The sequence below is a fragment of the Andrographis paniculata genome, unplaced genomic scaffold (genome assembly GCF_009805555.1).
Source record: "Andrographis paniculata isolate CXL003 unplaced genomic scaffold, ASM980555v1 Contig58END, whole genome shotgun sequence".
NCBI classification, from domain to species: domain Eukaryota; kingdom Viridiplantae; phylum Streptophyta; class Magnoliopsida; order Lamiales; family Acanthaceae; genus Andrographis; species Andrographis paniculata.
Genome location: NW_026137593.1, coordinates 1,473,430 through 1,501,285, shown reverse-complemented (window position 1 = coordinate 1,501,285; position 27,856 = coordinate 1,473,430). Strand labels below are relative to the sequence as shown.

At 37.0% G+C, this 27,856-nt stretch overlaps 1 protein-coding gene across 1 annotated transcript; it reads left to right on the top strand.

The window, feature by feature from the left end:
* The first annotated feature begins 6,396 nt into the window (after window positions 1-6,396).
* Window positions 6,397-7,968, top strand: LOC127257698 (polygalacturonase-like). Its single transcript, XM_051284168.1, has 4 exons — window positions 6,397-6,531; window positions 6,617-6,934; window positions 7,014-7,532; window positions 7,606-7,968. The coding sequence occupies exons 1-4, from the start codon at window positions 6,397-6,399 to the stop codon at window positions 7,966-7,968; spliced, it is 1,335 nt and encodes a 444-aa protein (XP_051140125.1).
* Window positions 7,969-27,856: the final 19,888 nt, after the last annotated feature.

Sequence of the window (27,856 nt, the reverse complement as noted above, 5' to 3'; positions counted from 1 at the left end):
TTAAATTCCGTGAGTAAGTCGAAAATTAAAACCTTCCGAACTAGAGTTTCAGTTACGGTTTGACGATTTCGATGATGGTATATAAATCATGGATTTCGATTTAAAAACCAACGGTTTATATATATATTTATTTATTTATTTTTAATATTTTTTATTTTCTATTTTTTCTAAATTTAAATTTATTTAAAAATAATTAATTTTAATATTATTTAGATAGATTTATTATTTATTTATTTATTATGTAAAAATCATATATGTAACTATATAAAAAATTAATTAGATTATTACAATATAAAAATAATTAAATTGAATTGTAAATTAAAAAAAAAGAAATTATAAAAATATTTAATTACTGATTAAATATGAATATATAATATGAATATAAAATTTATTTCAACATAAAGTTTATAAATAAGGCGCGCCCATCATTTTAAAATTAAATTTTATAATTTAAATGAGTTGAAATAATACTAATTTCATTGTCGGCAGTCACCATTCCGCTTGGGAAGGGCGCTGGAATCGTCGTCGGAAATAAAACCGCGGGAATCATCTCTCATAGCTGTAGAGTAAGTGTTGATTAAAAGCACGTTTCTTTCTCTCTTCATTCATTTCTCCGAGATTTGATTTTGGTTGAGTTGAAGAAGCTTTTTTACATGAATGGCAACCGAGTTCCCCAAAGTATTGTTACTGAAGTTGGAGTTGCATTTAAGAAAAATCTTAAGGAGGTGGAATTGCATTTCTTGAATATATCATTTCTGTAAATACATGGCTAACTAATGCATTTCCCTTGGAACAAGTCTTCTAATAGTACTCCTTTTTAGATGGATAAAGTGAGGAATGAACAGAGCAATGACATATCTGTCAAGGAAGCAATATCAATTGTGATGGACAGGAACCCAAATTTAAGGTGCTAGAACTTTGTTGTTATCTTGAAGCTCACCTTTTTGTAACAGAAGTCTAATGGTTGGTGTTTTTTTAAGCAAAAAAGTGTTTCGTATGAAGTCTTACAATGGTAATTTTGTAGGATAGAGGCTTTGTTTGTTGCTGATGCAGAAGACATATTGCTGTAAGTATGAGACATGTATGTTTGGCTCCTCTTAGTATTCTCTTATTTATACTATGAGGCTTTGGAATTAAATTTGAAGGGAAACTACAACAGTTAGTTTGAGAGGCTTCAGAGTATTTCCATCCATTGACAGTTCTTACTTAAGAGCCATAGATGTATGGATCAGTAATATATATACACACACACATACATTAAATACTGAAAGAGGAATTAAAGTCTTTAGTGTTTATTTTTTGATGCAGGGTTTTGAAGAGGAAATTCAAAGACAGAATGTCTGAATTTCAAGTACATTAGCTACTATTACATTGGGTGTAGTTCAGTATTCCTCTTATCTTATTTCAAAATTTCACTTGAAAATTACTTCTGTAGACTCTAAGAGAGAACAATAAAACAAGATTATCGGTGCAGTTACTGAGAGGCATGTATTTACTGGTATTAATACTTATCTAGGAAATGGTCGTTTACGAACACTTCAAAATCTATAAACAAATTTGACATTTTTATATTTGACATGGTTTACAGTGACAAGAACTCGACCTGATGAAGAGGTGAAGCTAGTATTTCTTAATATTTCATTTAAGATGTGTTAAAATATTTTCATTTACTGAAATCATTCATCTTCAGACAGTTGAAAGATTGATAGAGACAGGGGACAGTGAGCGAATTTTTTAGAATGCAATATGCCAGAAAAGCCGAGGACAGGTGTATGAAAACTCCCATTTGTTTGTTTGCCCATCCTCTTCCATTTTCTGCTTCTTCTCCATCGTAGTGTTTTATGAATTGTTGTCATTATAGAAGAAACACGACAGAGAATTTTAATTTAGGAGCCATATATTTGTCTCAACTATAAAACTAGACTAAATTTGTGCAAACATTAAATAACACATAGTATTGATGTAAATGATGTCATTTGAAATTCAAGAGCGGCATGAAACAACTAAAGATTTAGAGAAAGGGCTTTTGGATCTGCAATAGGTATATTAGATTTTTCTCATCTTGATTGATGATCATATGCATTAAGGTTTAGAAGTAAAGCTCATGTTTCTCAGAAAGTATAAGATGTTTCCCAAGGTTAAGATGAATTGATCCCCATATTTTTCATGTGTTTTCTTTGATAATAATACCGATCATATGATCAATGTGAGGTTTTGAGCTGATTAACTTGTTAGCAAATTCAGTTTATGATTAGTTTTCTGGTACCCCAAATCCCCAACCATTCCTACTTCAAAATTTTAGATGAAATATACATTGCAAGTCTGACTTTTTCATATGAAGCATAGCTGGGAAAATGAACCGGAGAAACAAATTGAAAATATCCATGAAGCTTTATAAGTTCTTGTCCTTTGTTCTAGTTTGACTGTACTAAATGCTTATAGCCTTTCAATTTATCATATCAATCCAGATTCATAGGTTCTGCACAATGTGAGATAGAAGAATTTGACTCCATTTTCATATTCCGTAAGGAACAATTTCGTCTTCCATGTACAGTGATAGGAAAGATTACAAATAAGAAAGATAATAAAACCAAATGATTTACCTAAATGTACTATTACCCTACTAAATTATCAATTTACTATTTATATCATACTAATAGTTCTATTTCACACTCTTTTATCTATTGTTTCATATTTTCTTCTTTGTTTGCTAACTCTGTATCATTTATTTTGTTCCATTGATAAAGTTGGATCAAAATTTTGAGTGCGTTTATTTGGTGTTCATATTTTAAAGTGTTTTTTTTTTTTGTGAGGTATGTCGAAATATGTGCAAAATTATTAAATGTTAGATTTATCTCAAATATTTTTTATTTATTTATTTTTTTTTATGTTTGAGGATTCTGATAACTCTTTAGATGTATTTCTTAGCAGATTATATTTTTCATTTGTGTCAACAAGATTGTCCATTTTTAAAATTATTCAATTTTGCCCGTGGTTAGGTTTATCTAGCTCATTCTTACTCCAACGTGTCATATGTCTCAATTTGGCGAGACACAGTATAGTCGTGATGATGCCTTACTTTCATCGGTGCATCGGGATAAGAAGAAGAAGATATTTGAACTTAGGTTGCTAGCATCGATAGTGTCACCGGATCGCAACTCATTCACTAGTGATAGTTGTACGCCTAGTGCTCCAACAACTGAGAGTCGGCTAGCGCGCATGGAGGAACGGTTTGACCGTTTTGAGAATTATGCCCTAACGATCATGCAACAGCTCGAGTGGTTGAATGCCCGACAGGACCACCACGACCCCGATGGCGAGTCTAGTGCTCCACATGTTTGTTGATTTTCATACCAAGTATTTGAACTTTAATATTTGACGGATTTTACTATTTCAAATATACTTTTATATTTACTGTTTTTTGTGGTATCCATCGATTATGGAACTATCTTTATAAATATCGTGCGATCCGATCGTATTTTGTCTATTGGATATTTGGTTTGATATGATTTACTTTGTGGTTTGAATTTGTGCTGTTGTAATATATGATTTGAGATTGGTATGGAAAAATTGAAATATAAATTTTTGGGGGTCAGAAAATTGAAATATATATATTGCTCACGAAAATTATTCTGTCTCAAACATAATATGTTAATGTCGTAAGGGAAATTTATGTGAGTAATTCAATGAGTAAATTATTCACGGAATTACTCACGGAACATTCCATCGCAAGTAAGAGAGTTTTGTTGATTTTTACTCACATAATTACTTACAAAATTTGTCATGCGAGTAAATTTATTTACGGACAAAGTCCGTGAGTAATTATGTGAGTAAATTTCTTACAGACATAATTTTCTGAGTAATGTCGTGAGTAATTTACTTACGGAATTACTCATGGATTTTTCACGCGATGAATTATTTACGAGGTATTTAGTAACAGATTACTTACAGACAAAATTCTGTGAGGAATTCCGTGAGTAATCAATTTATTAACGAATTTTTCATGATTGCTCACGGAATTCCGTAAGTAATTTCCATGAGTAATGTGTTTATTTTTTGTAGTGAAATACAACATATGTTCACACAATCCAAGAAAAAATTGAGCATGTATGATATATATGTAATGAATGTGCTCAAATAAGGCTTAAAATAACTCACTAACGGTTCTTTGTCAGAAGGCTAAGCACACTCATCATCTAACTTCATCAACAAACACAACAAGATCCTAATGAACAAAGTAAGCGCAACAACCTTGACTCAAAATACACAGGAAGACATGCGGGGAAGTTATTAAAATACACAGGAAGACATGGAAGCAACCATGATAGAATAGTAATATAAATAAAATAATAAAAAACTCAAATTTAACAAATAGATACTTTCCCCAATTAATAAATAAATGGGCTTGACAATAAACAAAATATTTACTCTCAGAGTGAAAGTAAGCTCTCCCTCAAAGTAGTATTATGAGCATTTAATTTGTTTACTAAATTAAAAACTAATTTCATAAAATTGATGCGAGATAATTACAATAAATCGATGACATAAATCCAGTTACCTAAATTACCTATGGAATTGGAAAGTGATATAAATATATATACTTTCCATATACAATTTCAAATATAAATATTAGTATTTTTTTTAAAAGTAAAATGCATAAAAATACTCTATATTTTATCTATTATAGGAAACTCTCATTTGTTAAATTAAAGTATACGTAAAAACACTTTTTTTTTAATCTAAAATTAGTATTTGATTGTAAATATGAACTTAATTACGTAAATTTACAAATAAAAGAGATAAAACATATTAAATAGTCCTATTTAAATAAAATAAATAAATAATTGATCAATCTTTTGTTTTATTTTTTTGTAAAAACTAGGTAGTAATTCGTCTAAAAAAACTATCTAATAAAAATTTGATTAATTATTTAGTTATTTATTTTATTAAAAAAAAAACTAATTCAGATATTTTATTTTAAAATTTTTATAAAAATTAAATAATTAAGTGTGTATTTACAATTAAACACTAGTTTTGGATGATGAAAATATTGTGCATTTTTACCATAAAAAAACTAAAAAAAAAAAGACAATGAGTATTGATAATTTACCATAAATAATAGTAATAACTTTATATACCATCCTGAAAATAGTAAAATTAAAACGAAAGGTAATCCCTTTAATTAATTACACTTACTAGTCAAATCGGCAAATGAATACACAAGACCAATCTGTATTTTGGGTTAAATTGCATGGATGTTCATTTATAGGACTTCAACTATTTACCTTTTTTATTTTTTCAATTTCTTTACTTGCAATTTTGTTATTTTTTTTAAAAAAAATACATTATTCTTTTTATTCAATGTTTAATGTTCATTAAAACATCATATTCAATTACTATTTTATTTTAGAAATAAAAACTAAAAAAAAATAGCTAAAAAAAAAAAGTAAAGAAAGGATCCCATTTTTCTTAACATTATGTATGTATTTTTATTTCTTACATAGGATATTTTAATTATATAATTAACTAAAAATAAAAATACATGATTGTACTGACAACATAACAAATAACTATTTTTACTTCTTAGCATATAGAATAAAAATATACCATATATATTTCTAAATAGTGCAACATATTATGTGTTAAAAGAAAGAATATACTATGTTAAAAATATATTATATTTATATAGTAATATAGGGTGTATATTTTATTATATGTATTGATTGAGTCAAATAAGTACAATGACAACCTAACAGATGCATATAGTATTTAATTTAAATACAACACATATACAAGCATATAACATTAATTCTCACAGTATATACTATAGGGTGTGTTTGTTTGGGGGTTTGGATTTTGAGTTGGGATTTGAACACTAAAAATTTTGAATTTAATAGTTATATGATGTGATATAAATAGGTGTTGATGTGATGTTTTGAATGTAAAATTGATTTTTAGTATAATATTAAAAATAAAAAATAGTTGTTTGATTTGATTCTTTTGAAAAAAAAAAAAAAAAAAAAACAGGATGAACAGTGGATTGAAAATCCAATTCCCCAAACAACACACCCTATAAGTATTTGATGTAGAGATTAGGCTAACGAATAGTCTTCTTAACCAATCCCAAAATACATACTCTTTAACTTTTTTGTTTTTGCTCTTTTTTTTTTAATTATTATTATTATCATATAACATAATAAACAATATAATAAAACATATATTTTAATTACTTGTTTCTTATTTTGCTACTTTATCTTGTATGGTAAGTGAAATAAGTGAAGTTCTTTGTACCACACTCATGGCCATGTATGGGAACTTCCATGGCCACAACAACATAAATTCATCACATGTTCATCCAAATTTCAAAAATAAAAATATATAAGTATGATAGAGAAAATGTCGATGAGTTTGTTCTCATTCTTCTCGATCATCCTCTCCTTGGTGGTAATAGAATTTAACAACGTAGGCGCACAGCCCGTCGTGTATAACATCGAAACATACGGAGCAAGATATGGCGAAGATATCGCGCCGGTAAACTTAATTAATATTTGGGGTCACACCGACACTATTATATTGATCGTTGTTTCGCGTAACTAATTCTTGTGCGCATACACAGGTTATGCTACGCATTTGGAAGGAGATTCAAGCATCTGCAAGGCCAATGGCGAGTAAAATCGTTATCCCGAGTAGGAAATGGTACCTTAGTGAGTTGCAACTGGAAGGACCTAACAAAGCACGTATTGAACTTGATGTGCGAGGAATAGTGCAAGCCCCCGAGTGGATGCCGATGCCGGCAAACAAAGGGGGTTGGATTACTATCCGTCACATGAATGGCTTCGTCCTAACCGGTGGCGGTGTGTTTGATGGACGAGGCCATCAAGCATGGCAACAAAATCAGTGTCATCAGAATTCAAATTGTCCGCAATTCCCCTTGGTAAGCAACAATATAATCGGTAGATAGATGTATTCTAATTAATATAATGAGTTGTTGGTATGTATTTGTATGTTTGTAGAACTTGAGCTTCAACTTCATGAACAACTCGGTGATACACAACGTGACGACGAGGGATAGCAAGGGGTTTCACATGAACTGCATCGGATGCCACAACGTGACATTTGCGCGGGTTAGTGTTTCGGCCCCGGGGGACAGCCCCAACACAGATGGAATTCACGTCGGAAGATCTTCCAATGTTGTCATAAGAGATTCTGTTATAGAGACCGGAGATGACTGTGTGTCCATTGGCGACGACACTCACCAACTCCATGTAGTGAATGTGAGATGCGGCCCTGGCCATGGGATCAGCATCGGCAGCCTCGGCAGAGATGCCACCGAGAAAGATGTGTCCCAGATACACGTCATCAACTGCACATTCTCTAACACGCTCAATGGGGTTCGAGTCAAGACATGGCCATCTTCTCCAATCCAACTCAAAGTTACAAATCTGGAATTCCGCAACCTAGTCATGAACAACGTCAGTTATCCGGTCAACATCGATCAGCATTATTGCCCGCATAATCTCTGCAACAACCAGGTATCTAGCTACTTATCATCCACTTCAACTTCATTTTTTCTACCTAGCTATTAACATTATGTCCGTGTGATAGAGTCCATCCCAAATCGAGATCAGCAATGTGATGATCGAAAATGTAAGAGGCAGTTCATGGACACCCGATGCAATCGTCCTTAACTGCAGCAGAAGCAAGCCGTGCACGAATGTCTCCATCGGCAACATTGATCTCAACTTTGATGGATCTATCAGTACCCAAGAAGGAGAAACTCGCCATGCCCGCACCAAGTGCGCCAATGTCCAACCCATACTCTTCGGCAAACAAAATCCATCTGTCTGCACTGCCGCCGGAGCAACTCCTCATATAAACACTGCTGCTGCAATTGATGCTGATGAAGATAATGTTGATGATGATGATGATCATGAATTACAAGACTACTTAGATAAGTATTTCCCTTGAATTCATGAATTTGTTTCTTGTATCGATCGAGGTACGTACGTGTTGGACCAAGTTCAATTTGTTAGGCTCGTGCCTAATTTCTCTTTCACAGTTAATGCCAACAATAATATATATTATTACATCATTATATATAATAGCTACACTACTACTGTGCGCAACTCTGATACGCTCATAGTCACAGTCACATTCACAGGAATCAAGTTTACTGTTTATATATCTACTCCGATTTTGAACCAGTTTTCTTTCTAAATAATACCAGTCGACTGGGGGTCAGAGCGGAATTCCAACCTGTATAAATCATGAAAGAACCATATGTAACTGTTGTCATAAACAATCTCGACGGTCTACTCCGGAAGGCCTGTTGGAATTAATTAATTTCTTCGAAAGGTTCTCCAGCATCCTAAAAAAAGGATTCCGGCAATCTTTGTTAATTAAGTGCTTCAAATTATTATTGTTATTAAATAAATAATATGTGCATATTATTAGGAGTTTGCAACTGTTGGTTTAAAATTTGAATTTCTAATATTTAGTAATTATTGTATCATATTTATTGTATCATATTTTCTAGCAGAAATAAAATATTCTCTTTTGTTCTTATTTCTTTTCCTGTTCTACTAACAAATTTGGTATCAGAGTAAATAAATTCCAGGTTTTTTGGTCCATATTCTCCGCAGCGAAGAAGAAAGTGAAGGCTTGTGTCGTACAGAAGTAAAGTTTTTTGAAATTTTTTGTTTGTATGCAAAATGTCAAACGGAGTTCTTCAATTCAACAATTAATTCCAATCTTCAAAGGAGAGAAGTACCATCTTTGGAGTTTGAAAATGAAGACTTTATTCAAGTCTCAAGAATTGTGGGATTTGGTTGAAATTGGATTTGATGACCCAGACCCGGCTCCTGCAGCACCTGATCAACAATTGCGGGAAAATCGTAGAAAAGATTCAAGGGCATTGCTACTCATCCAATCGGCATTAGAGGATGATATTTTTCCCCGTATTGCAGCTGCGAGAACATCCAAGATGGCATGAGATATTCTGAAGCAAGAATATTTGGGTGACGACAAAGTACTTATGATTAAATTGCAAACCCTTCGGCGTGATTTTGAAACACTGAGTATGAAAGAAAAAGAATCTGTCCAAGAATATATGTCACGTGTTTCTGGTATTTTCAACCAGATGAAGTGTTATGGAGAATCTGGATCGGTCAGTGATCAGATTGTTGTCAGTAAGGTTCTCAGAAGTTTGATTCCAAAATTTGATCACGTTGTTGCTGCAATTGAAGAAAGTAAGGACTTGTCAACGTATACACTTGATGAATTGATGAGTTCTCTTATATCACATGAAGCAAGATTGAACAGATTCTCTGAAAAATCAAAAGAAAAAGTGTTTCAAATTAAGGGGGAGAGTTCAAAGGGAAAGCCTGAATTTTCTGTAAATCGTGGGCACGACAGAGGTAGCTTTCGAGGACGAGGTCGTGGTGGAGGCAGGGGCAGGTCTTCTGAACCACGCCAATTAAAAAATCATTATCAATGCAGATATTGTAACAAGTTAGGGCATAAGGAGGCTTATTGTTGGGCAAAGCAGAAGGATGAACAGAAGCAGACAAATTTTACCGAACAAACCGAAGAAACAAGCAAATTATTTATGACACATTCATTAATGTGTGGTGATGAAAATAAAGATATTTGGTTTGTGGACAGTGGTTGCTCAAAAATCACATGTCGGGAAATAAATCTTTATTCAAAGATCTTGATGAAACACAAAAAGGAGAAGTTCGACTTGGTGATGGAAAGAAAATGAATAAGGAAAAGGTACAATTATTGTGAAAACAATTCAAGGTGATTTTTGTCTTCTCCATCATGTGCAATTTGTGCCTACATTAGCTCATAATTTGCTAAGTGTAGGACAATTAATTTCAAGTGGCTATTCGGTTATGTTTGATGGCGAATCATGCATTATTCGTGAAAAAAATTCTTGTCAGACACTAGCGACTATCGGTATGACAAGAAGTCGAATGTTTCCATTGGATGTCTCTCGATCAGTGGGCAAAGCTTTGGTTGTTAGGAGAAATGAAAAATCAAATATTTGGCACTTACGTTATGGCCATCTACATGTAAATGGTTTGAAGTTGTTATGTCAAAAAGAAATGGTGGTTGGATTGCCAAATATTTCAGAGATTGATTTTTGTGAAGCATGTGTGTATGAAAAACAGTCCAGAGGTTCATTTCCTAGTGGGCGATCTTGGAGATCTTCAAAGTTCTTGGAGCTTGTACATGCTGATTTATGTGGGCCAATGCAAACAGAATCTCTTGGTGGAAGTCGATATTTTCTCCTGTTTATTAATGACTATAGTCGTATGACTTGGGTTTATTTCTTGAAACTCAAATCTGAAAGTTTCGATAACTTTAAAAAGTTAAGGTTATGGTGGAAAAGCAATGCGGAAAAAGTATTAAGGTGTTGCGCACTGACAGAGGCGGTGAGTTCTTGTCTAATGATTTTAGCTCTTTATGCGAAAATCATGGCATTCGTAGGGAACTTACAATGCCTTATACACCGGAGCAAAATGGTGTTGCTGAAAGAAAAATAGAACAGTCGTGGAAATGGCGAGGAGTCTTTTAAAAGCTAAAGGACTTCCGAATTCTTTTTGGGGAGAAGCAGTGGCAATAGCCGTGTATTTATTAAATATATCTCCTACGAAGGTTGTTTTGAATAGAACACCATATGAAGTTTGGAATGGTAGAAAACCCCGGGTGAGCCATTTAAAAGTTTTTGGTTGTCCAGCATATGCTTTGATTAATCTGCATTCAAAATTGGATGAAAAATCTGAGAAGTGCATTTTCATCGGTTATTGTCCTCAATCGAAAGCATATCGTCTGTATAATCCTATAAATGGAAAAGTGGTAATAAGTAGGAATGTGATATTCAATGAAGAGGCTGCATTGAAGTGGAGTGTTGACAAGGATGGTGTCATTAAATTGGTTCCTGCATATTTCGATGAAAAAGAAAGTGATGTACAAGGTGTTAGACATTTAGATCCTGCACTTTTGAATGGCAACAGCAGTGTCTCGAATACGCCTGCACAACTCAGTTCGACAAACAGCAGCAGTGCAGAATCCTCACCATCCTCTATCCGACACAGCAGCAGCGAAGAATTGTCACCATCCACTATCTAGAACAGCAGCAGCGCTGAATCGACACCAAGAAAATTCAGATCTGTTACAGAAATTTATGAATCGTGTGAGTTTGCTTTGTTAGCGGCTGATCCTACGTCTTTTGAAGAAGCTGTACAAAAATCAGAATGGAAAGAGCTATGGCAGAGGAGCTAAATGCTATCAAAAAAAATTCAACTTGGGAGTTGGTCGATGCCCCATATGATAAAAATATTGTTGGCTTGAAATGGGTGTTTCGTACCAAATATAATCCGGATGGAAGTATTCAAAAGCATAAAGCTCGACTCGTCGCAAAAGGATATTCACAACAACATGGTATAGACTTTGATGAAACTTTTTCTCCAGTTGCTCGCTTCGAAACTGTGAGAATTATTTTGGCATTAGCTGCTCAATTAAATTTGTCAATTTATCAATTTGATGTGAAGTTGGTTTTTTTAAATGGTGCATTGGAAGAGGAGGTGTATGTTTCTCAACCTCCTGGATTTAATGTTGTTGGCAGTGAAGATAAAGTTTATAGGTTACGAAAAGCTTTTTATGGGTTGAAACAAGCTCCTCGGGCTTGGTACAGTGAGATTGATTCATTCTTTCATAGAAATGGATTCTCAAGAAGTGAGAATGAGCTTACTTTATATATAAAGAAGAAAGGTAATGGCAATTTCTTGTTGGTTTGTTTATATGTTGATGATATGGTATATCATGCATCGTCAAAGGCCTTACTTGATGATTTTAAGCATACCATGATGAGCAAATTTGAGATGACAGACCTTGGGTTGCTAAAATATTTTTTGGGACTCGAGGTTATTCAGAGTGAAGATGGAATTTTTGTGGATCAAAAGAAGTATTTTGCCGATCTTCTAAAGAGATTTAACATGGTGAATTGTGAAGTTGCAGCCACACCAATGAATATTAATGAGAAGTTACAGCATGAAGACGGGATTGAAAAATCAAATGCAACATTATTTCAAAGTTTGGTTGGTAGCTTGAATTATTTAACACACACTAGACCTGATATTTCTTTCTCGGTTAGTGTTGTGTCCAGATTTATGCATCATCCTACGAAAAAACATTTTGGGGCTGCTAAGAGGATTCTTCGTTACATCGCTGGGATGTTGAACTTTGGCATTTGGTACAGTCAGGCAAAAAATTTCAGACTTGTTGGCTTCACCGATAGTGATTGGGCTGCGTACATTGACGATTGGAAAAGTGTGTCTAGTAATATATTTGATCTCGGTTCTGGAGCAGTAACATGGAGCTCTAAGAAATAAGACACGGTAGCTTTATCATCGTGTGAAGCAGAATATTCAGCAGCAACTTCGGCAGCAAAGCAAGCTTTGTGGATTCGAAAACTTCTTACAGATTTGGATCATGAGCAGAATGAGGCAACACAAATTTTTTGTGACAACAAGGCAGCAATTGCAATTGCCAAAAATCCAGCTTTCCATGGGAGGACAAAACATATTGACGTGCAACATTACTTCATTTGACAACTTGTAGCAAATGGAACAATTGCAGTGACGTTTTGTGGAACCAATGAGCAAGTAGCAGATATCTTCACCAGATTACTTCCTCAAGCCAAACATGATTATTTCAGGATGCGTATGGGAGTGACAAGCTTTGAAGCAAGGGGGAGTGTTAATTAAGTGCTTCAAATTATTATTGTTATTAAATAAATATATGTGCATATTATTAGGAGTTGCAACCGTTGGTTTAAAATTCGAATTTCTAATATTTAGCAATTATTGTATCGTATTTATTGTATCATATTTTCTAGTAGAAATAAAATATTCTCCTTTGTTCTTATTTCTTTTCCTGTTCTGCTAACAATCTTGCGATATTCATGTGATTCATGTAACAAGAAGGTAGAAATTCGAATTGAAAACTAAAATAAATGGTGAAAAATTAGAAAACAAGCTGGAATTTCTATTAAATTTGTTAAGATAAAATAAAATTGTAAATCAATATGAAAAGGTTAAGAAAAATTGAAAAAAAATTAATATGGAAAAAAAATGTGTGTAAGGTGAATGGATTTCGTTAAGGACATACGAAGGTCGTTTCTATTTAATTTGAATCCTCTAGATATGGAACCATCATCTCGATAATACCTTCTCTTTTGTGTCATCCCCACAAAAAGCACAATTTCCAATTTTATTTTTGTATAGATTTTTTTCTCTTTGAACCTTCCGTACAAGTATATGACATTCCAACCTTTTTTTTGGAAAAATCTCTCCGCTTTTTCATTTCTCTCCATAAAAATCTCACATTCCACCATTTTTTGGATAGATTTTCCATGTTCCTAGCTCTTCTCCACCAAAAACCTCACTTTCTTCCTAATAAACAGCCTCCCACATCACACCTGGACTTGCTCTTATAGACTGCTGCAAGGCTGGGCCGGCCCGAGAAGGTGAAAAAATCTATTCATTTTGGACCTTTGGTTGTAAGATCTTCGTTGGGCTAGCTGGTGAGCTAGGCTTCTTTTTTGATCGATTACAAATATCTCCCACAAAATTATTTTTGTAGTTCTAATAATTTTGTTAGATACTTGATGTTTCGATAATCCGCCTAACCTTGATTGGTCATTTCCCTGTTGGAGACCACTTATCGAGCCTCGCGTCTTTGGGACCTTCCGGAAGGATGACATTCTACACCATATCGCCTTCCAGGGATGTTTGGGGCTGTACATATTTTTGAAAGGCTGATTCGGGCTTCTCTTTAATGTTTGGCACTACCTTTGGATTAAAACACGTCACGAAATATATATAGGGTCTGATATGACGTCTCTATAGGCAGGCGATGTTATATCATGCTCCTTGATAGCCCCAACATCTCGTGGTAGTTCTACGCAAAAATAATCTTTAAACTCTTGTTGGATCAGGTCACTCGTCATATCAGGTCTTCCCCGCTCCCCACAAATCAACCTTTTCCAATAGGTCTTGCGCCACAACTGTGGGTGGGCACCTCGTTGGATCAGAGAGTAAATTTCATCTTTTCCTCGATCCAAAAGACGCGGCTAGGGAGGACCTCTGTCTGCCCGTTGGGAATGTGAGCGGCATGAGTTCCAGTTATGTGAATGAACAACCAGACCTTTTTGCTCTTGCCTCTAGATCCTACATGATCAGGTCGTCATTCATGAAGAATTGATGAGTTGTTGGGCTGTGTGTCGGCCTAAGTTTTGAGGCAAAATCCCGATCACCTTGACCTTGAACTAGCCCTCGTAATGTAAGGCTCATTCAAGGTCCCGATCAGTGGCTATTATATCCAAACTTGTTTCTGATAGTTTATTGCAATCAAGCTCTCCGATCATCAGCTCATTTTCCAGAACTTGGACCATGTTGGATGCTGCAAGAGGCTGCTGGTCGAGAGGAGATTCGCCCTTCGGCAAGACACGCTTCAGCCTCTATCCCTATCAGGCCTAAACCTGATGGCGCATATCTTTCCAATCCAATTTTGGGCTTCCAGTGGCCAATGTATCTTGATCGTCTGGTTGCCACTTCTTTGTCTTACCTTTCCGGTCTAATTTTGACCTTTCAGTGAGCACTGCATCCTAATCGTTTGGCTTCCATTTCATTGCTTAACATTTTGATTATCTGGAGGCTGCTTCCTTGCCTGACCTTTTTGGTCAATTTCGAATTTCCAGTGGCCACTACATCCCGATCATTTTCCTACTGCCCCATTACCTAAACTTCCTGGCAAAGACAGACAGCCAGGTGTTGTCGCTACATTCTTCCCACTGTCCCCTTACCACTTGATCCATTGAGGTCACTCGTCAAACCTCACCACCCTTCTTGAAGCTTACTTCTGCAATCGTGTTGGTAGGGAAAAGTATATCCCACACCGAACTCCTTCTTAGGGGTTTAATTGACCTCTTGAGTCTTTCAAATATCAGTTTTTGAGGGCCTATTTCATGTCGTCTATTTTAGACCCTGATGTTAGCCTTCTAGGCCTTGCTGCATCCACTTTAACGAAGTTTAATGGCATGCTGCACAGCCTGAATGCAATGCAGTTCCCAATCTAATGTTGATATACTCCATGCCATCCGCAATATGATTTCTGTTCAATTTTGTCATCGTTGGCATTTTATGTTCCTCTTTGAGACGGAGCTGGTTAATTTTTAACAGATGCTTGAAGATATGCTTAGTTTTTAAAATGTCAAAGGAGTAGAACACATTTAGATTTACCTCCTTCCGTCGGGACGGCTTACGAGCTAGGAAGATATATGCCTTCCCTTGGGGGATCTCGGCCAGAAAGATCTCCTCTTGTTCCTCCTCAACTTTAGTAGGTTCTTCCTAGATGTAGACATGATGGTTTTCACTTTGAAATTTCCGATTTTGGGCCATTTGAGCCTCTTTCAAGAGTTGTTCGCCCTTCACAGCTTTTGATGTTAACTGCTGGAACAATTGGTACTCTTGGAGAGCCAACTGTCGTGCAGGTGGTGTGCCATTTTATCTATCTTTATATTTACCACTTGGTTTCCGGTATACGAACTTGACACCTTGTTTCAGTCCTTCTAAATTGTTTAAGGAACTGCATGAATGATTCCTTGCATCGATGATTGTCATAAATTCTACGAATTGCATTATCACTTGAGCATTTATGACAGAATGTGGCAACGGTGCCATGTCTGCCTGGCCCCCAGACTATTAAGGAGTTACCTGAACGGGCGGCGGATTGCATAACACCGACTACATGAAGGCTGATGCGGGAGATAAGCTCAGATGCCTTTTATGGCTTCTCAGAAGACCGGTATCTGCTGTTGTAGTCTGTTTCCAGGGTTTGACATTGCTATTTTGGTAGGAGATCTATAGCCTTGCTATACACCAGAAACAACAGGGAATTGGCCTTCTCTGGCAGTTCCTTACCCCCCAGCGTATTGGGATAGCATTGGGACTGGTCCCCCTGGTTCTCATGTTGTTCCAGGAGGTGTTGGGATAAAAAAAAAATGTTGGAGTTTCCGTTGTCCATGCTCCCTAGGCATTAGAGGTCCCTTGTTCGGCTGTATGATTTCCTTTAAGGCCCGGATGAGGATGGGAGAGCTGAATGTATCTAACAAAAATGAGGTTCACTTGCCATTGCAGAGCTAAGGGGACTGATTCAAAATTTATTCCAAATTTATTTGTCGGAGGCAGCCCTAAGGAGGCCTACCCTTATATGTTTTTGGAGTCTCCCAGCTTCTGGATGTTGAGAGAAGGTCCTCCAGACTTAGTACCCTTATCGAAGAGGGTGACATGTCCATATTTGAGCGTTTGGGAGGTCGGATCTGCTGCAGACTTGGTTGTAAGACTTGTGGGAGGCTAGATCTCTGATTGGCTGGAATTGACCTTCGGAGCACTGCTTTTTCAAGCTTTCTCCTCCCAAAATAGCTCAAACTCGCTCCGAATGGCCAGTTTTAAAACGTAGGTAATGCACTGAGATGGTTCCAGGAAGGATTTGTTAAGGGATAATTGGATTTTCCCATAAATTTTATCCTAAAGTACGATGGTAGGAAGGTGGATAATCTGATTTGGCCTTCCAGAAGCTGCAGATGACTCATCATGTCGAGCAATTTCAGGTACATGGGTTTAGGGTTTAGGTACATGGCGAGATGACGAATCATTGACTCTCTTCATTTTAAGATATCTCTGCAGTTTTCGGTGGTGTCAATTTTCTTTTCTGGGGTTGCATGAAAGATCGCGAGAGGTTTGTGTCCCACTGGGCGTGCTAATTCTATTGTCATAAAAAATCGGCACCAACGGCCTACTCAGGAAGGCCTGCCAAAATTGATTTGTTCAAAGGGTTCTCCGGCCCCCTCAAGAAAGGATCCAGTCTATCTCGTGATATTCATTTAATTCATGTAACAAGGTAGAAATTTGAATTAGAAAAGTAAAATAAAATCTGGAAATTTAGAGAAAAAGGTTGGGATCTCAATTAAAATTGTAGAAAAGATAAAATAAAGTTGTAAATTAATATAAAAAAGCTAAGAAAAATTGAAAGAAGAATTATTATGGAAAGAAAGTGTGTGTGTAAGGTGAATGGATCTCGTTCAAATCAGTGGAAGGTCGTTTTTATGTATCTAAATCCTCTAGATGTGGATCCACCATCTATATAAGACATTCTTTTTTAGATTATCCCCACAATAAGCTCACATTTCAGCCTTATTTTTGGATAGATTCTTCTTTTGTTTTGACCTTCTTCACAATTATTTGACCTTCCAACCTCTTTTTAGATAAATATTTTCCATCTTCATTTCTCTCCATAAAAATCTCACATTTCACCCTTCTTTTGGATAGATTTTCCACCTTCTTAATTCTTCTCTTCTAAAAACCTCACATTCCTCCAACAAAATAGCCTCCCACATCACTTTCCTGATAGAGTCTATACCTAGACCTGCTTTTATGGACTGCTGCAAGGTTGGGCTGGCCCGAAAAGGTGAAAAATTTTGCTCATTTTGGGCCTTTGATTGCAAGATCTTGGTTGGGCCATTTGGTGATCTAGGATTTTTATTTTTGATAGATTATAATAACATGTACAAAAAGACCAACCAAAAGGGTTGGTCCGACGGTGATTCTAGACTAGAAAAATAACATGTACTATATTTATACAAAATAAATAAGAAAAAACTAAATGTCCAGCTTCCTACGCTAGCTCAAATAGGATCTTGGAAATAGTAAAGGACTTTGTCAACCTATAATTGCAAGCCTTATTTGCGAGGAATTTGGCCACCCGATTACCTTCTTGGTAAATGTGGGTGAGCTTCCAAGTAACGTTCCTAAGAGTGATCATGATTTTCGGAAGAATACTTTGAAAACTCCAACGACCAGCTGCTTAAGAAAGCAAGTAGATACTCGGAATCAAATCAGTTTCAATCCAAAGTGAAGTATAAGACTGTGGTCTATTGCCGTGGTAACCCCATGTAGGATGCTTGCAACTCTGCAAGAGTGCAAGTCAAGGAATCAATAGCAACTTGGGAAGTGGAAATGGTGAAGTCCAGAAGATCTTGAATGTGCCACCCACCCCAGCCAGCCCTAAGTTGCCTTTCGAAGTACTATACGTGTTTAGTTTGAACCAACTCAGGTCCGGTTTTCCTAAAGCACAAGTTTCGGAAGGTGTCTAGACAGATCCGAATACATCATTCCATGTTGTTGTGCCACCTAAAAATCGCCACTCCAATGTTCATTTCGAGTATTCCGCAGCTATGTAGAACCTGTAGTGATTTCAGACTTTCAAAATGATCCTATAAACAGATAAGCTAGTGCCTTTGTATTTTGCGTCATTTTTTTCAGTTTAGATAAACCAAAAGATCAAGAAAGGTAAAATCATATGTATGAGCATGTTATATGATTTAGCGCAAGAAAATATCCAAAAAACATATCTGCAAGGAACAAGTATAGGGCATGGTGATGTAAAAGAGATGCAAGAAGTACCTCCAGACCTCTTGCGATTGCTCCCCGGACACAGAGAGATTCTCAATGTTTTTCACTGTCCAGAAATAACTACGTTCCTCCAATCAATCCAATGCTTCTTCTTTTTTACCATTGTATGAAAAATTCTAGCAAATGTTTGTTCAATCATGTGAACAGTAGCTTTTGGGAGTTTCATAATTTGGATCAAATAAAGCGGTTTTGAGGCAAGAGTGCTTTTCATTAATGAGTTGCAGCCTTCCTCAATGAGATAACACATGTTTGTCCTATATTTGAACTTACAATCTAATCATGCCCAAAATGTGATCGTACAACATTCTTCTTTTATTTCCCACATATAGAGGCACCCAATGACAAATAATGGAAGATCAGTGATACTAAAACATGTGTCAGCCCGTAACAAAGCTTTTACCCGTACGTGATGACTTGAAGTTTTTGCTTGCTGATCTATTGACCAAAAATAAGCTGATAGTGCTCAAAAAAGGCTGTGAGCGAGCTGATTCCATTAGGCCTCGAATTACTGAAAAATATCATGTCATATGCATAGGCAAGGTGAGATAATTTGACTTTGCCTTCGGAACGATAGAATATATTTGGGCTGTTTGTAAACTGTTGGTCAATGCATCGCGAGAAATATTTTGCTGCAAGGATGAAAATAGTGAGAGAAATCGGATCTCCTTGCCGAAGGCCTCGAGAGGATTGGGGAAAACCCCCAATAAATTCTCCACTAATGAGGATCGAGAACCAACAATACCCAATGCAGTTCATGATGAGCTTCAAAAAGGTGTAATCAAATAAAAACTTAAACATCATTTTCTCAACTCCATACGGTCATAAGCTTTATTCATGTCAGGCTTGAGAATAATATTCTGATTCTTTCTACTCAAATTAAGATCATGCACCATTTCCATGGCCAAGAGAATGTTGTCACCATTTCGGTAAAAGAGGAGTAGTTTTGGAATGAGCAGCTTTGTAATAATCTTGTTGCTCACTTACAAAGGTTGATAGGTCTACAGTCATTCCAAGAATTCGGACTAGTGACCTTTTCAATAAGAACAATAGCGGTGGTTGTAATATATCTCGGCAAGAGAGAGCCTTGACAAAAACCAATCACTGCTCTAATATCTTGAGGAGGAATGGAAGGCTGAATGAGGTCGAACCAAATGGTGGTGGTGTTGTTGTGAATATGAGCTAAAAATCAACCACCTCAAATCTATTCAGGCTCAACTACTTTGCTTCGATCTCCTTATTCAACTCGCGGATCTCTCTCGAATGCCTCCGTTTCAGATCTAAGAGAAGGTAAACTCACTATTTTGTAATGGAAAATATATATATATATGTCAGGCCTTTGTTTTGGAGTGGAGAGAGAAATGGAATATAAATTATGTGGGTGTGTGTATATATATGTGTTGATGTATTTTTTCAACGATAAAAAGTAAAATTCGAAAATAGAAAATTATCTTCGAATTTGATATAATTAGTGCCTGAGATTAGGAATCTCTAAACACTGTAGAATACATAAATAAAATAGAAAAGTAAAACTACAGACTAGAAAATAAAGCGGTGATCCCCAAAAGCAATTTGGTGTCGATTGAAGATGATTGAAGATAAAAAATCTACATCCTTAAATATTCCTTCAAAAAAATGTTTCAGAACCGTCGCTTGGTTGGTTACAGCAACCGCCCACTAATTCCTCCTTTATTGACACGTGTCTTTAACCGTCTCGCCAAACCCTGCCACCAGTTCCAGAACTCAACAGGCCCGACCGACCATTTCAGAGACTAACTGGTTGCTAGACCAAACGATTTATTGGTCGCCCCATCAAACGACCAGCATCTGATCTCTCCAGACAATTCAATGGTCGCCCCAACAAGCGGCCAACATCTGATCTCTCCAAGACAATTCAATGGTCTCCCCAACCAAGCGACTGAACTACTGTTCACTTAATTAGGCGATTGATTAACAGACATTTGCTTGGTCCAAACTCCGTATTGACCGACTTAACCGATGCCGGACCAACCGACTGCAAACCATCCCATCCGACTGCAGACCTTCCGACCTGCCTATCCGACCGTGGACCTTCCGACCTGCCTATCCGACCGCAGACCAACCGACCGTGGACCAACCGACCTGCTTATCCGACTGCGGACCAACCGACCTGCTTATCCGACTGCGGACCAACCGACCGGACCAACCGACCGTGGACCAACCAACCTAAGTGCATATTTTCTCTTTTTCCTCCCGACTTCGTGTCCTAACTTCCTTTAAGATCCTGCTATCATTATTATTATTAATATTATTATTATTTGTGCGTAACAACTTTCCTCATCCGCAAGACTCCTAAGCGTCATTTATGATTATGTTTAGGAGTTAGCAGGCCGTCACCCGAGGCCACGTCAGCCTCAGATCCGACCTCCATCTTTCGAGGCTACATTGGACCCGACCTCCATTTATCGCGGACTGGTGCTGGCCTCCACGGTTGTCGATCTTGCACTACTATTTCTTCAGCACCTCCCCCTGACAGAAGTCGTGATCGTTTTTTCTGAAAAAAGATTCTAACCTCCCTGCCTTGGATGCTAAACTGGCCAGATCTTGAACGTCGTGGGCCGTTAAAGCCTCCCACAGTTGTGTATGCATATTTCAGACCACCAAATTAGTCATCTCGCTTTCCTCAATGATTGTCGGGAAACGTCCCTTTATTAATCGCATCCGCTCTATGAATTGCTAGGCGGTCTCCTCCGGCATTTGCCTGATCTCTAGAAGGTCTGTGAGTGAGACTCTTGGAAGAGGAATAAAGAACCTTGCATGAAAGGCCGCTTCCAAACCTTCCCAAGTTTGTATTTGTCCAGGTGGTATATCGACAAACCACGAAAAAGCTGTTCTGGTAAGAGACAAACCAAATAGTTGCAGTTTATAAAAAGGGTTATTACCGACCTCTCCTAACTGTGCTGTGAACCGACCCACATGCTCTATGGTGGAGGATCCGTCTTCTTCTAAGAAAACATGAAAGTCTGGCGGTCTATAATTCCTCGGGAGAGGATACTCATTGATGATTATCTTTGGAAATGAGCTTTGATACGCCGGTCGGTTCACCGTTTGCGGGTTCATTCCGAAAAATGCACCCGCAAAATTTGAGCGATATCCTCCGGATCTATCCTGGGTGGAAAATCTTCCCTAGAGAAGGCTGGCTCGGCTGGGATGGAATTATGAATCTGATCTCCCAATCTTTCTTCTCTGGGGACGGTTGGCTCGACTGGGATGGGATTATGAGCCTGTCCCCCCAACCTCTCATTTGGCTGGGTATTATCAACCCTCGGTCCCAAAGGAACATTATCGGGGAAAGTTAGAGGAGTCTTCCCCATATTTGTTCGGTTGAAAGTTGTGACGCTTGGAAATGTACTATCAACGTACGATGGCCCTGCAACCATTGATCCTGGAAAAGCCTGAAAACGAGAATGTGACAAGGCTGGAGGCATGTTTGAATGTAGGGTGAATCTGGAGAACGCTTGATTTAACATGTTCTGCATTAGATTTTGTTGTTCACGCAACATGTTCTGCATAACCAAAGTTTGTTGATTGTTCAATTGTTGAACATAAGACAACCAATCGGTAGGTGGTTGGGGAATCTCCCCTGGATTTGGCATGGCAGGTGGTGAAATATTTTCTCCCACCGGTGCTGATGATGATTGAGGTTGTGAGCCTGCCATATTGATCTTTCTGATGATTCGGCCAGACCTCAGTCGTATGAAATTCTCTGTTGATGTAGGATCAGCAATCTTGCCTTTCTCCCACTGTGGTCGCCAATTTGTTGATGTATTTTTTTCAACAATAAAAAGTAAAATCCGAAAATAGGAAATTATCTTCGAATTTGATATAATTAGTGTCTGAGATTAGGAATCTCTAAACATTGTAGGATACATAAATAAAATAGAAAAACAAAACTACAGACTGGAAAATAAAGTGGTGATCCCCAAAAGCAATTTGATGTCGATTGAAGATAAAAAAATCTACATCCTTAAATATTCCTTCAAGAAAACGTTTCAGAACCGTTGTCTGGTTGGTTACAGCAACCGCCTACTAATTCCTCCTTTATTGACACGTGTCTTTAACCGTCTTGCCAAACGCTGCCACCAGTTCCAGAACTCAACTGGCCCGACCGACCATTTCAGAGACTAACTGGTCGCTAGAGCAAACGATTTATTGGTCGCCCCATCAAGCGACCAGCATCTGATCTCTCCAAACAATTCAATGGTCGCCCCAACAAGCGACCAACATCTAATCTCTCCAGACAATTCAATGGTCGCCCCAACATGCGACCAACATCTAATCTCTCCAGACAATTCAATGGTCTCCCCAACCAAGCGACTGAACTACTGTTCACTTAATTAGGCGACTGATTAACAGACCTTTGCTTGGTCCAAACTCCGTATTGGCCGACTTAATCGATGGCGGACCAACCGACTGCAAACCATCCCATCCGACTGCAGACCTTCTGACTTGCCTATCCGACCGCGGACCTTCCGACCTGCCTATCCGACCGTGGACCAACCGACCGGACCAACCGACCGTGGACCAACCGACCTGCTTATCCGAGTGCGGACCAACCGACTGTGGACCAACCGACTGTGGACCAACCGACCTGCTTATCCGACTGCGGACCAACCTACCGGACCAACCGACCGTGGACCAACTGACCTAAGTGCATATTTTCTCCTTTTCCGCCCGACTTCGTGTCCTAACTTCCTTTAAGATCCTGCTATCATTATTATTATTATTATTATTATTATTATTTGTGCGTAACAGTATGTATATAAGTACTATAGTTATATATATATATGTGTGTGTTTGCTTTTTTTGTGAGAGAAAGGTACAGAGATGAGTAAAAGGAAGGGAAGATGGTACAAGACTTAATTGGATGTGACGTGAAAGAGAAAGTGAATTTGAGAGAAAAAAAGATACACTGCAGGAGCGTTGAAACTTTATTCTCAGCTTCTGAAGAAATTCCTATCGAAATGAAATACAAAAGGGTTTATTTCCCGTTGGCAAGTCGACAAGACTCCATGCAACATTCTTTTCAATTGACTTGATTTCGTCCGCCATCGCCTTCTACCAGGTGGCTTGTCCGGCAACTTCGTGGTAATGAGATGGTTCTTCGATGTTAGTAAGTAGTAGATATTCATCTTCTTCCTGAAGCTCCACTAATCGGGAATCGTGCATTATAGAGTCAATGTTTCTGTAGTGCATGGGTCTATCGTCGGTGCTGGTAGAAATTTCTCCTGACAATGGTGAAATAGGTGCGACTGGAGTAACAGGATCGGTCACTAATGATCCTTGCGTTGGCATGTTCTGTACCGGAGAACTTGCTGCATCTTCCTCCGAGGATTTTTCTGGTACTAGGTCGGCTACCATTGATTTCTAACTCTATATTCCAATTCCATGAAACATTCTCTTCAAACTTGACGTCCCTGCTTATATGAATCTTCTTTTGGTGAGGATTGTAAAGTTGATGCGCCTTGCAGTGAGCACTATAACCAAATACTTTAAGATGTGTGAGGCTTGGATTTCTTCTACACCACATCTCGAATGGTGTGAGATTGTCTAGTGCCTTCGTCAGTAGCCGGTTCAGGATGTCCACTGCATGTCTCACAGGCTCCCCACAAAACTCATATGAGACATGCATAGTTTTGAGGAGTGATCCTGCCATCATCATTATTGTTTGGTTTCTGCAAACTTCTACTCCATTATGCGTGGCATGTAGGGAGCGGTCAAATGTCTTTGAATCCCTTCTGTTACATAGAATGTGGTGAACCCTGTTGATAAGAGTTCACCGCCACGGTAGGTCCTCAATGTTTTGACTCGGTGCCCATTGGTAGTCTCTACTTGTTGCTTGAACTTTTTGAATGTGCTACATGATTGGTCCTTTGATCTGACATAAAACATTACATCCACCGTGAATAATCGTCAACAATAACCATAAAATAGTTGTTACAGGTCGATGTCGAGAGAGTGATTGGTCCACATAGGTCGGCATGTAGTAGCTCAAGTAGTTTCTTTGCTCGGTACTGCGTCTGGGTTGGGAATGGTTGTTGTGGCTGCTTAGTGATAGAAATCTTTGACATAGCTAGTTCGGATGTGTAATCATTGGTACTCCTATTGTAATACGCGATCCATAATTGAGTTGACCCATTAGATGTTTTGTTAACTAAATATCTTAAAGTTGTTATTATCAATATGTAAACGTTAAACGGCTGTAGATTTTATAATTTATGTATGAGTTTTATGAAAATTGTGTCATTGGATAGTTTTTTTAATTTATCTTTCCAACACCACAAACGGTGAGTCAATCCGAGTCCAAATGAAAGAATTATAGCCAAAATAGTATTCAAAGGTCTGTTGTATATTCAAATACGATTTTAGAAAACGTCAATGCAACTTTAACTCCAGTTTTAAACATAAAATATTATTTTATCCCTTATATTTAACCTTTATATCAGCCGCCAAACACTCCTAGAGAAACCTTAGCCGTCACCCCCTTCTCTCCCACTCAAGTTGAGGTGATTTTGAAGTAAGTTTTATATTTTCTTCTTCTTTACTCTTGAAATTCGATTTCAAAACATGTATGTATTGTCTTAAGTTATTTCGTTTATTTAAATCATGTGCTTTTTGTTTTAAAACCATATTGATATTATTCATGTTTGTATATTCATTTTAACATATTATATGAGTTATTTGAAAGACAAATGAATTTTATATGATTTTCTAAAGTTATACGCTCAGTTTCTTAACGGAAAACATTACAGAGTGCTCGACGTATTTTTCTGTAACGTTTTGATGCTATTTTCACACTTTTGATTCATGTTAAATGTAGATATTTGTGTTACCTTTAATTAGAGACTAATTTTGTTCCATTTGGATATATAATTAGTTTTATATAAATTTTTATAATTACATACCCTGTTTCTGGACGATGAATCTGTTCAGTATGATTAACTTCTATTCTATTCTTTCTGGAACTTCCTTTTGTGTTTTTGTTTAATTTAAAATATAGATATATGTGTTATATTTCATTAGAGACCAAGTTTGTCCCATTTTAGTATAAATTGGATTTTTTTTTGTGATTTTTATAATACAACTGCTCTGTTTTTCCAAAGTGAACAGACTATGTGAGTTAAGATGATATTGTGGATGTATTTAGAATTCATAATTGCATTTTTGGTCTTTGAAATATAACTTCGGAACGTTAGCTTTGATTTGACACTAATTTCATAATATTTGAGCCAACGATAAATTTATGGTGAATTTTATAAGATCTGCGTTAAATTTAAGTAAGTTAATTGATGGAATTGGATGATTAGGTGAAGTCCGACCGAACCAAGTCCCACGAGTCGGTAGTAGTAGAGTTGGGTAGCTTCCCCTAAGTTAAGGGGTTAAATTATCCATATTTGAAATGATTGACCATCTAACTACGTGCCTTAGTTAAATAGACTATTATAATTATGGGTAAACTATTTTTTTAGTCCCGTAATTGGACCCCTTTATCATTTTAGTCCTGTAAGTGGAGCCTGTCGCAAACTAGTCCCATAAGTGAAAATTTTTTCGCTATTTTAGTCCTCCGACACCGGAGACGCCCGTGTGGCTCACCGGAGGTGACGTGTACGCCAGGTGTCCCGTCAGGTTAGCGACACCTGGCGGACACGTGGATTTATTTATTTTTTTTCATTTTTTTAAATTTTTTTAATTTTTTTTAAATTGGACCAAATAAAAAAAATACAAATAAAATTTAAAATAAATTAAAAATAAGTTTTAAAAAAATTTAAAAAAATGAAAAAAATAAAAAAATCCACGTGTCCGCCAGGTCAGCGACACCCGGCGGACACGTCATCTCCGGCGAGCCACGCGGGCATCTCCGGCGCCGGAGGACTAAAACAACAAAAAATTTTCACTTATGGGACTAGTTTGCGACATGCTCCACTTACGGGACTAAAATGATAAGGGGGTCCAGTTACGGGACTAAAAAAACAGTTCACCCTATAATTATATCTCATTATGTGACATGCGGTGAACTTGCTATTAAGAATTCATAATTTTTGTAAACCATGGATTTGGTTAGACTTAGCCGTCGATTAGAAAGTCGATTATCATTTTGTGTATGTCATGGATTTGGCTAGACTTAGCCATTGATTGGAAACTCGATTATCAATTTGTGTATGCCGTGGATTTGGCTAGACTTAGCCGTGACAAGTCAATTATCAATTTGTGTATGCCGGGCTTTGGCTAGACTTAGCCGTTGATTGGCAAGTCGAGTATCAATTTGTGTATGCCGTGCATTTGGCTAGACTTAGATGTTGATTGACAAATCGATCATCAATTTGTGTATGTCGTGGATTTGGCTAGACTTAGCCATTGATTGACAAGTCGGTTATTAATTTATGTATGCCGTGGATTTGGTTGCACCTAGCCGTTGATTGGCAAGTCGATTTATTAATTTGTGTATTCCGTGGATTTGATTAGACTTAGCCGTTGATTGGCAAGTCGATTCATTAATTTATGTATGCTGTTGATTTGGCTAGATTTAGTTATTGATTGACAAGTCGATTCATTATTCATTAAGTCATGAATTTGGCTAGACTTAGTTGTTGATTGGCAAGTCGGATGTTGTGTTTTGAGCCATGGATTTTGGAAAATTGTAGTTGTTGTATGACTATCATTTATTGTTGGTAAATTATTTTGTGCATTACATATTTAATTCCTTACTCAGCTTTAGCTGATATTTACTACCCTTTTTCCATGCAGAGTTGATGTCCGGACCTTCATCCACTTGATGCATCATAGGGATGGGAGATTATCAAGCATACATGATATTTTTATCTGATAATGTCCGAACTTATGATTTTTACATACTCCCTATTTTGAGATTCGTACTTTTAGAATGCATTGAGAATTTTAATACATGTAAAGACTTTTCACGATTACATGTTTTTGAAATGCTTAAGGGCGTTGGAAAATATATTTTCAAATTCCCAAAAAGAAAAATATTTACACTCACTATTATGATGTTTTAACCTTAGCATCGGGGCACGTCATGTTATTTATTTATTCATTTTTATATGATGTTGTTCTGGAGTTGGCGTGTACACTTCAAATATATGTATATTTATTTGGGGTGTTACACCTATCGCCATTTTATTTTCTGTCAGCTTTCTTAAGGCTTTGAAGTTGACATGCCAGAGCCGTGCTAAAACCATCCATGATCTGAAATATTCGCCATCAAACATACTAGAGCGCTTGAGGTGATCGTAGCCTTGTTCAGTCGGTTAGAATGGCATCTA

Excerpts from the sequence above, each read along its gene's own strand:
- LOC127257698 (XM_051284168.1), top strand. The coding sequence starts at position 6,397 with ATGTCGATGAGTTTGTTCTCATTCTTCTCGATCATCCTCTCCTTGGTG. Across the intron at positions 6,532-6,616 it reads ATGGCGAAGATATCGCGCCG|GTTATGCTACGCATTTGGAA; the intron begins GTAAACTTAATT and ends GCGCATACACAG. Across the intron at positions 6,935-7,013 it reads ATTGTCCGCAATTCCCCTTG|AACTTGAGCTTCAACTTCAT; the intron begins GTAAGCAACAAT and ends GTATGTTTGTAG.